Source organism: Myotis davidii, unplaced genomic scaffold (assembly GCF_000327345.1).
Source record: "Myotis davidii unplaced genomic scaffold, ASM32734v1 scaffold292, whole genome shotgun sequence".
Lineage (NCBI taxonomy): Eukaryota > Metazoa > Chordata > Mammalia > Chiroptera > Vespertilionidae > Myotis > Myotis davidii.
In genome coordinates this window covers 3714331-3724810 of record NW_006285042.1, presented here as the reverse complement: position 1 = coordinate 3724810, position 10480 = coordinate 3714331, and the positions used below count along the sequence as shown (strand labels likewise).

The 10480-nt window shown below is 38.3% G+C and overlaps 1 protein-coding gene across 1 annotated transcript in view; it reads right to left on the bottom strand.

Annotated features, from left to right (window-relative positions):
- Nucleotides 1–320: 320 nt before the first annotated feature.
- Nucleotides 321–10480, bottom strand: part of PHACTR2 (phosphatase and actin regulator 2) — a 170513-nt gene continuing 160353 nt past the window's right edge. Inside the window, exon 13 of the mRNA XM_006755389.2 lies at nucleotides 321–7021. Coding sequence (XP_006755452.1) covers nucleotides 7006–7021 — 16 coding nt within the window. The 3' untranslated portion in view covers nucleotides 321–7005. The remainder of the gene's footprint in view (nucleotides 7022–10480) is intronic.

Genomic DNA, 10480 nt, shown 5'->3' with positions numbered 1-10480 from the left:
AAGGGACTACCTTTTATTTTTATATATAATAATGTCAATAAAAACACCAATATCAAATATACTCAGATATAAAACGACAGCAAGTTTTAAAAATATACTTTAAGTTACTATTTAAAGAGTAATTCTTAGATATTTTAAATAAAAAATACAAATCACAAGATCTTACAGACAAGAAGTTTTCAGTTAGGGGGAGTTGAAGTAACAGGCAATTAGAACAGCTATCTTAGTCTTGCTTTACCGTACAGGCGAGAACTCTACGAGCTTTTAATTTAAAAAGACTGAGTGAGCACTGTCTGAATACAACAGAAACTGTGACAAACTAAAGCTGGGGATTTCCCAATGATTTTATTGAGGTAACTTTTCCCAATTTTATACATATATGCATTTTTATATACTTAAGAAAGCTAAACAATGTTCTAAGGCACTTGGAATTGTGCACAGCAAGGTATCCTATAATATAATACAACTAAATAGAGCATAAATTTGCTTTTTAAATAACACAAACACCAGTACAGAATAAAAAAGATAATACATAGTCTTTCTTTCAGGTTATGATAGTGGGATACATATACATATGTGTGTACACTCGGAGCTATTTATACCCACATTCTATAATACAGTGCAGGTCAAGAACAACAGCAACAGGAAAGAGAAACTGTCATGTTCATCGGTGTACAGTTCCAGTTATTTACACTCACAGAGAGTACACCTGTGCAATATGTGGGTCAGCTCACTCACTGGAAATCAGGAATCAGTCAGTCTGTCTGTTAGTGGTCACAGCTTACCACCCTCATTATTTTAACCAAAGCTTGAAATAACACAAGACCAAATATAGTTCTTTATTTTAAAATGACTGTTTATAGACAAAAAAATGTAGGTAGGTTACTATATCTGGTGAAGTTGGTTCAGAATGTCGTGAACACATTGGCACATGTCTAAGCCACAGAAGGAATATTTAAAAATATATAAAAATATCAGTGCCTATATTTTAAGTAATGAAAGTGGTTTGACCCAATTCATGCAGATTATTTTCGAACCCTTGTTAGCCTTGCAATGGCGACTTCTCCTTGTGGAGGCTCTCTTAGCAACATAATGGTATAGTCAAACTATAATGAAAGCATCCAGTAAGGGAAAAGTCGACCTCTCCCCCATATTGGTAAGTGGCACAAATATTATTGGCATTTTTATATACCATAAAATTGACCTGAGGGTGGAGTGGCATTCTGCCTTATTTACTCCCTTCAATTTATTATTTTAAAAAAAGAAATACTGATATTTAACAAGATAAGAATTCTTAAGCACCATCTAAAAGTTCACAATATAACCACCTTTGTCGATTCTGAGTTGCTCTTTCTCAAAAAAGATGTTTTAGAAATTTGAGTATTTAAAAAAATTACAGTGGTTAAATTAATTCCATTCTATTAGCCACAGTTCATCCAAATCATTTCAGAGACATATTTAATATTCTGGTTTGGTCATAAAAAGCAACAAAGAGAGTAAGTATATTTAGGTTTTGGTAGTATAGTGTAATAATGTTTCACCTAGGTTAAACTCATCCTGTTTGGGGCATGATCATCATTGAAGTATAGAAGCAAATGTAGATACAATCCACACCTACCCCACATTTCCTTCACAATTCAATATTCACAAATTTTAGGAAAGTTGAGCTACATAACTACATGTATACAGGGGGAATTCAAACATTGGCATGTGGATTAAATGCTTCTTTCATAGGATAAACAGGTGATTGTTTTGGAACTCATAAGTTGCAGCTTCCCAGGTAAAAATCTAATGGTAATGCTCATAGACCACAGGTTTTGTTTATGTGGACTGTCAACCATCACGTTTGTGGTTAAACTATGCAAGGATCCTTGTGACATTGACAAGGATCATGCACAACAGTGTAGTTCTCAAGTAAAATTATGAGGTCAAAAAATGAAAAAGTTTGCTCATTATGAAATCTCTCCGTTAAGTACGTCCAGGGACGACCCAAGTGAATATGCCCTTTAGAACCGCCATGGCTGGCCAGTAGCCACCTCCCTCAAGAACGGGCAAATTAAAGCTGCATCGAAGCAGAAGGTTCGAGAAATGAAGGGGGATGAAATGATTCAAGGCCCAAAGAAATGCAAGGCAGCAGAGACATGTTTTGAGACAGACAGTTTTCCTGCATTTTTAATGCCCTAAAATGCAGTAGACAGTGGTATTCACGGGAGGGGCAACTGCCCTCCTCGGAGGGCATGTGAACATGGGGGAAGGCTTTTCACATTTGATTTTTACTGGGCGTAATACTGGCAGTTAGTCAGCAGGGGCCTGGGATAGTAAACAGCTTGCAATGTATGGGACATTTCTGTACAACAAAGAATTGCCCAGCTCCAAATGCCAACAGCATCCCCACTGAGAAACACTGATCCACAGTGCTTTGCTCATATGTACAGCTGTGCTAGCAGTGCAACAACAAGCAAGATGACTTGCCTGTGTGTGTGTGTGTGCAGCAAATCCTAGCATAGCTAAAAATGACTCCCTTGCCTATAAGTTGGCTCTCAGTGGGAATAACTGCCATAGTATTCTCCTTTTTTTTTCTTCCTAGAATTCTTACTGCTTATACAATGGGATTTGTTCATTTGGGATGGCCCTGTCTTTGAAAAAGCTTAAGTAGTCTATGTTTCTGCTGTTTTCTAGAAATACTAGTGGCGGTGCACATTTCCATACAGAGCTAAAGCATAATGATTACAGAGAGAGAGAGAGAGAGAGAGAGAGGATACTTAATACAAGACGAGAGAGAGAGAGAGAGAGAGAGAGAGAGAGAGAGAACGAGAACGGTCTGGGAGTACTCTGCCTTTGTTCCTGCCACCCTTTGGTCACTGCCAAATTATAGTAGAGTCCCATGCTACTCTTTGAAACTTAGGTTTGAACTAGCCAGAAATGTGCTTTCTCTCAGAAAGATGGGCCTATTAATTTGATGATTACTTTTCTCCTCTAGGACTTTAGTTCTAGAAGTTCATTCTGCTTAGTAAAATAAAACGCACTGATATAGCCCACCCCTAAGTACCAATAGAGAGCAAATACTCAATAATGGCCAAGAGACAACTTGGTAAGAAACTGCATCTAAGTGGTTTCTTAGTGTTCACAGCGTATTCTAACGATATGAAAAAATCAACTTTTGTTTCAAAGTATATACTTTTACTAGTAAGGTTAGGCTTAAAATATGATTGGAATTTAGGAATGCATGAGCTACCATACTGATGAAATGACATAAATTTATATGTCTTGTACAAGTTTGATTTTTTCTCACCTATTCTAAAAGAGATTTCTCACTCTGTGAAATGTGCTGCTGGGACCACTTACAAAATAATAACACTGAAGAAAATTCTGAGCAAGAAAGGAAGAAAAGAAACCTTCCCTGTTTAAATGTGGGCATACTACTATGCGGTAGACAAGACTTCCTTTTTCTATTGTGAATACAGTATAATTTTTGAAAGTTGTGTCTGTCTGACTCCATTAAGTATACATATAATGGCTGTTATGTGTTAAAGTGTGGAACTTATAGGCGTGTAGCAGATTTTTCTCTCCTATAAGTTACTGTATTTTTTTAAAAGTGCCAGTGCAGCACTGAATTAATTGCAGTGTGTAAAACCCGAATTATGGGTTTAAAGAACTTATCTCTCATTTTCAATATCGGGTCATATTTGAAGGGTATATTCAATTCCTCTATGTCTTCAAATAGATCTTCACTTAAATTTCAGAACTTTCTACTTACAGAATATATTTACTAACAGTAGAAAAAGATAGGTGAAAAATCATTGTACTAATAAAGGATATAAAAATAAAACCAGAAAGTCAGTTTTTCAGAGACAGAGAGATGAGTTTGCCTTTTCCTCCATTTAAAAGTTATTGAAATACCCAAAATGGTTCTCTGAATATTATAGGTTTAATGTAAATAATTTAAGGTGTTAACATAAGGGTGAACAATATTGACCATAAAAAATGCAAGACATTTCGCATACACAGGAAACTATCAGGCAGGCTGGCCTAAATTAATGCTGCTCACCAGAGGTCTCATTTGTCAGGCTGATTGGTAATGACCCTGAAGATGCTAAGCCCATGGCATCTTTTTAAGCCCTTAATGCTAATGTTCCTTTCTCCATTTTAGGAATGATGGAAATGGCTACTTACAGTCTGTCTAGTTCTTTCCTACCTGGCACCTTCCTGGAGATGGATTTGTTTTTTCCCCTGAATCACATCTTGGAGACTCAGGAAAACCCACACACTTCAGCCTAACCTGGAGCTGTGTCACAACAATACAATTAACACACACATTTATTTTCTCCACAGAACTGCAGCGTATGGGTTGGATTGCAGAAATGCTGAAACTGTAGAAAGGCTTAGGCAGAGGCATACTTGTACTGCAGGGGTGGGGGTGGTGTTCACATCTTCACATCCTTCCAGGGCTCCCCAGCACGAGGCCTCTGGATGGGCTGCTGAGGTGGGTATGCAGTGTTTCCGCCTTTTAGAATTAGCTATGGAAATAGAGCCCATTCTGCAGAATACAGCTTAGTTCACAACCCTTCGTTTCTTTCCACAGCTTTTTATTTAAAGAATCAATGAATGAAGTAACTGGTGGTTCCAAGTCTTATATTTTAGACTAGTCACACCTAATTTTTATTTATTTAGTTACTTACTTTTAAGCTTGTCTCTTAAAATTTTCTCTAAGCATATAAATCAGTATGAAGAAAAAGTGTGGGTAGTTCCTAAATCTGACCTATCATACAAGAAAAACAATGGATCGAGGCACCAGATTCTCATTTTTGTTTGGGTGCACTCATTGTAGGAATAAAAAATTGCATTTCATGCACCACTAGAGGGGAAAAAGCTGTGCCTTTTATCAACTAAGTGGGGACTTCCTTTGACATGTATAGGAGTAATAAAACAGTGATGTCTTATGTTTACCATTTTTATGGAAGTGAGGCCTTGTGATTTGTTAAAAAATCGTAAGTATAGAAAATTAAAATAACATTACATTCCTTAGTATTTTTCCTAAGACAACAAAATAATAATAAAATAATGTAATGACTTCAGCAAAAAATGAGAACATAGGTCATGTCTATAGCTGGATGTAAGCACTATGAAATGGACTCAACCTCTGCTGGAGAAACCCACTTGGCATGCAGAAACATCTTTTCAGAGCAAAAATATATCTGATCCTATTACTGAAATGACACCAGTGCAGAAATCCTACGCCATTTCACTAACAGCATGTGGCTGAGTGTGGCAAGAGGTGCAACAATGGTGGTCAATTTTCAGTTATAAATGGTCCTGGTTTGTTGTAATAGACTAAATGGGCCAATTTTTTTTTCACTTTTAAGCAAAATCACCCCCCATTTCAAGGAGTTCTTTAAAATATCAAATATAAATAAATGGCAGGATCCAAATTTATCCACCAGATGAAATGTTTGCTTTTTGGTTGAGATCGAAAATTATAGTCCTCCATATTATGAATCAGAATCATTTCAGAAAATAAGTCTAGTTAGGTCTTGTCTTATTACACAAAGCATGTGTTTTTAATAAAAGGGGGCCCAAAACAATTGTGAACAAACAATGAAATGCAAGGTGGTATTTACATGTGGTCACATGTTTGAGAGCAGAAGCCATGCTGTGCCTGTGACTTCATGGAAAATAGTAAAATGAAATAGAGGGTTTATTAATGTAAACAATACTGACTGTAGGCTCATAGGGACACCTTCCATAACTTTAAAGTCACCTATTTTTTTTTTTGCACTGAAAGTCAATATATTTATGGATGCAATCTGCAGAGACATAAAACACAAAATGAGATTCTCCTCATTCTCAACTTAGCAAAAATTTTCCGTGTTCTTATATATCTTTGGGTGAGTTTTTATTTTTTTGATCCATGTACTTTATCTTTTTAATAGCAGCAATCCAACTTAATGCAGCACTGAAAATAAGTATTCCTTTGCAGTCCCACTCAAAGCTAACTGCGGGAAGAACACTTGCATCTTGCTTAAGTTTTAATTTTGGATTCAGGATTTTTAAAAAGATGTGATTGTCAATATTATCTTCCTTAGATCAAGCATGGTTGTTTCAACTTTGAAGATAATCAAGCTCGGGAAAGACCAACAGATTTATTTCTAAAGCTTGCTACAGACTAATAGGGTCACATCCCATCTGAATTTACTCCCAGTCCTGTTTTCCTTGCAGGAGGTTGGTGCATTAGGTAAAGAGTCTAAAAAAAAAAGTGAAGTGTGTATAGCTATGTTACTTAAAGCATGCAACAGAATTTGGGTAAGCATGCTTGTTAAAAGTCCATGAAAGCCTCTTGCATTTAAGAAAAAGATGCATGAAAACACTCAGACTTATTTGTGGCAATTAGATTCACTGGCACAATACAAAATAATGGTACTCTACTGCACCAACATAAGGGTGAAAGAATATTCTTCTAGGATCGGGTCTCTAAGGAATCCACAGGGGGTGACTAGACCCCCAAGCCCTTAATAAGTTCTCAGCTATCAAAAGCCTTCTTCAAAAATACATTTAAGTTTCAATGTCCTTTTTTCATTAACATAATGAAATTTTCTCTTTCTTTCTGTTTTTCAGCCCCCGCCCCTTACCAGTGCCCAGACATTCCATCCCCGGCTCACCGCCTTTAACCTGCACTCTAAAATTTGGCTTTCTGGTAACAGGGAGCCAGCGATTGTCTTCTGCTCATCTTCTTTGATTAAAACCCCTGATGAAGAATAACTGGTGCAACCATTGTGTCCCTTACCACCAGTGCCCATGCTGGGCAGCAGGGTCACTATACCCGACCCTTGGCTTGTTGGCCACATCTGGGCTGTACAGGTGGGGAGCACTTTCCACACGCTTCCTTCACCACAAGTTAAATGGAAACACACATAGTCAAATCCCAGTGCAATGCAGTATCAGGCGTTTAGGAAGCGAGGCTGCCCCCAAAGATGATCAGTCTATGTTTCCAAAGAGTCTCGCACCTCATTACGGACGATGAAACCTGAAATAAGCAGATGGAAACACTGAGTGAGTGTGTGGTACAGAGACACTGGCTGTACTCAGTGAACTGAATAAGGTATGGGAATGTCTGTAATTAGAGGTGGCTCTAGACAGCCCCCCAATGAATTACCGTTATAAATTACTGTCATAAGAGAATGCTGCTATAAATGTTACGTCAGAAAGCAGAGGCAGCCCCTGTTCTGGAGACACTGATTATATCCTCCCAGGAGGCAGAGCCATGGATACACAAAGCACCCCTATCCTTGAGGATCATGTTCTAAGCTGTACTGAGCAGAGGGAGCTTTTCATAAAGGGTTTGGTTACACCTGGTTTGTCGTTATACAAGGAAACATCCACAAGTAGTCACCATTTCATTACCTTTAGCCTGTTCTCACCTCCCGCGGAGGACTCCAAATCTACTTTCCACACCTGAATTTCCAAACGCCTGCTGAAATTGCCTTCCAAACGTTCTATAGGCAACATACTAAGCATACGTAAAACCATACAGATAACAGATAATTTTTTTTTTGTAAGCCTGCCCTTGCACTGTCTATCTTGTTAAATGTTCTACCTTTTAAAATGCTTCTAGTCTAAAGTCTCATACTGGCAACTCAAATCTCTGGGCCCTGTACAAACTTCTTGCAATTACTAGAAAAGCCAGTCCAGCGTTGGCCCAGGGTCTGAAACAAGCAGGGAGCTCAGCACTGCCCACAGCCCACGGAGGGGGCCTGTTGACACAAATAAACGGCCCCTGCAGTGTCTTTACCCCACAAGCTACCCAAATCCCTCTTGGTTAGGTCCAGTTTTTCCAGGCTCAACAAACTCACATAATGTAGCCATTATTTTAGCCCTCTCCTGATCTGCTGGGCTGCACAGAGCAACACTCCACAGTGTCCTGGATTCAAAGGACAAGTTTCGGGGAACACGACACGAGAGGCTTTCTCTTCCCATCGGGAAAGTCCAGGGAATGAAGAAGGTAAATTAAAAATCGGGCTGGGAAACAAAGTGAGCAGTCAGTGGACCTGAAGGGAGTTAGAGCCTTCTCCAGCCCAGCATTTTCCTGGAAAGTGTCCTGTAAAAACATTTCTAAAATTTGCACTGGAAGGAGGTTTGTGTTTTTTCTGCAGACACAGTCTGTTCATGGGTCCCACTAGAGAGTGAGTTCCACAGTCTGGATTGCTTGGGAGTCACAGGCCATCAGCACAGCTTCAAGGGCGGCTAAGAGAGGAAGGTGACCAACTAATAGTGTGAATGCAATAATATGCCCACAACCTGGGGTTCAGCAATGTTCCCGCTTTTCATATGGGCTAAGATTTGGTAAAAACAAACATATATTTTCTCGCACTATCCAATCAGAAAAGGGTATTTATATCCGGTTTAAATTAGGCATCTTATGTTCAAATTCAGCTCTAAAATGTTCTTCTAGAGCAATGGTTCTCAACCTGTGGGTCGTGACCCCTTTGGGGGTCGAATGACCCTTTCACAGGGGTCACCTAAGACCATCGGAAAACTCATATATAATTACATGTTTTTGTGATTAATCACTATGCTTTAATTATGTTCAATTTGCACCAATGAAATTGGGGGTCACCACAACATGAGGAACTGTATTAAAGGGTCGTGGCATTAGGAAGGTTGAGAACCACTGTGCTAGAGGTACTGGAACTGCAAATTGTTCTTCAGTTTGTTACCACTCAGTGGTTTGCATTTATTTTGAAACCTAGGAAGTTCAGCTTTGCCTCCTGAGAAGTTTGCCTATCTGACAGAATGACAGTTTGGCTTTAAGCTTCCAGTTGATGGAGCAATAAAGACATTTACTGTGCCCAAAGGGTACTCAAGTTTTTCCGGCTGCTCTTTTTTTCTCCAGAACTTTCCAGAGACTCAAATTTGGAGTTATCCATATTTTCTTCTTCTTGTTAAAATTGCAATACACTTTTCTTATTCCCATATTATTGAGAGGAAGTAAATGGGGGGGGGGGGAACTCTTCTTAAGTCACGGAATGCAGAAAAAAATATTTTTTTTCCCATAAAAAAGTTCTTTTCAATATGGTCCCATCCATAATTTATTTTTAAAAATGTACTCCTTTAAATTCATTCAGGTGATATAAAATATAAAATTACTCACAAATGTAAACTATGAACTTTCCTATGCGTCTCTATTTCTTAGACACAGAAATCCTGAATAATTAATTCTCCCTTTGTTTAAAAGGCTCTGCGTGTCCAGCACACACACTATGTTAAACAAATGAGGAGATTCTCCTAAACCACAGCTCCTTGCTCTCCCCAAGAAAACAGGCCGCAGGTCGGATGGGATTATATTATTTCAGATGCTGGGCCATGATTTCCACTCTGGTGGGTAAAGCAGCGTTTTGCAACTCTTGCAGGTTTTTGTCCAGGCAGCAAGTACATGGGGCACCTATGAAAGGAAGTGCCACTGCAGAAGCAGCCCTCTTCTTCCTCTGTGGGGGACTCTTAATTTTTATTTTGGTCCCATGTGTCATTTCTGCCCTCTTCCATTTTCATAAGCATATCTGGAAGCTGAAAAAGTGGTTTATTTTTATTTTTAAAATATTTTTATTGATTTCAGAGAGGAAGGAAGAGGGAGAGAGAGATAGAAACATCAATGATGAGAGAGAATCATTGATTAGCTGCCTCCCCACTGGGGATCAAGTCCGGAACCCAGGCATGTGCCCTTGACCAGAATTGAACCTGGGACCCTTCAGATTGCAGGCCGACGCTCTATCCACTGAGCCAAACCAGCTAGGGCAAAGAGTGGTTTATTTTATCTGTAAATCCACCTAAGATAGTAATACCATAGGATGCTATAGAATGAAATAATTGCTTGAAAGACACACCTCAACATAACCACATCAAGAAAATTTGAAAAGTAGAGCAAAGAAAAAAAACAAAAAAACTATAGCCCCAGTCTATAACAAACCATTAAGAGTTTTTTATATCATTTCCTAATTTTTTTCTACGCATTTGAATTTTAAATAAAACACCGCTGCCATATATACACTCAGTCAGTACCCTGATTTTTCCACTTAACATTATGCCAACGATCCCTTGAGGCCTGTTTTTATTCTAAGAGCATCAATTCAATGATTCCATTAAACTTTCATAATGCTCCTTAATATAAGTACTACATTACACACTCTAAAAATGTTCTTATTTACAAAACTCAATTAAAAAAATAATATTCTCTTGATTATAAATCTCATACACTTGACACAAAAACATTGGAAAAAGAATTTCCAGAAGAAAAATATAATTACCCATAATATTAGTACTCAGCTGTGACCATTTCAAAATTTAGTTTAAAAAAAATTTTAGTTTTTAAATAAAAGCTAACATTTCATACAATTTGCCTTTATGGTTTAGAGCAGCGGTCGCCAACCTTTCAGACCTCACGGACCGCCAGTGGTCCCCGGATCAGCGGTTGGCGACCCTTGGTTTAGGG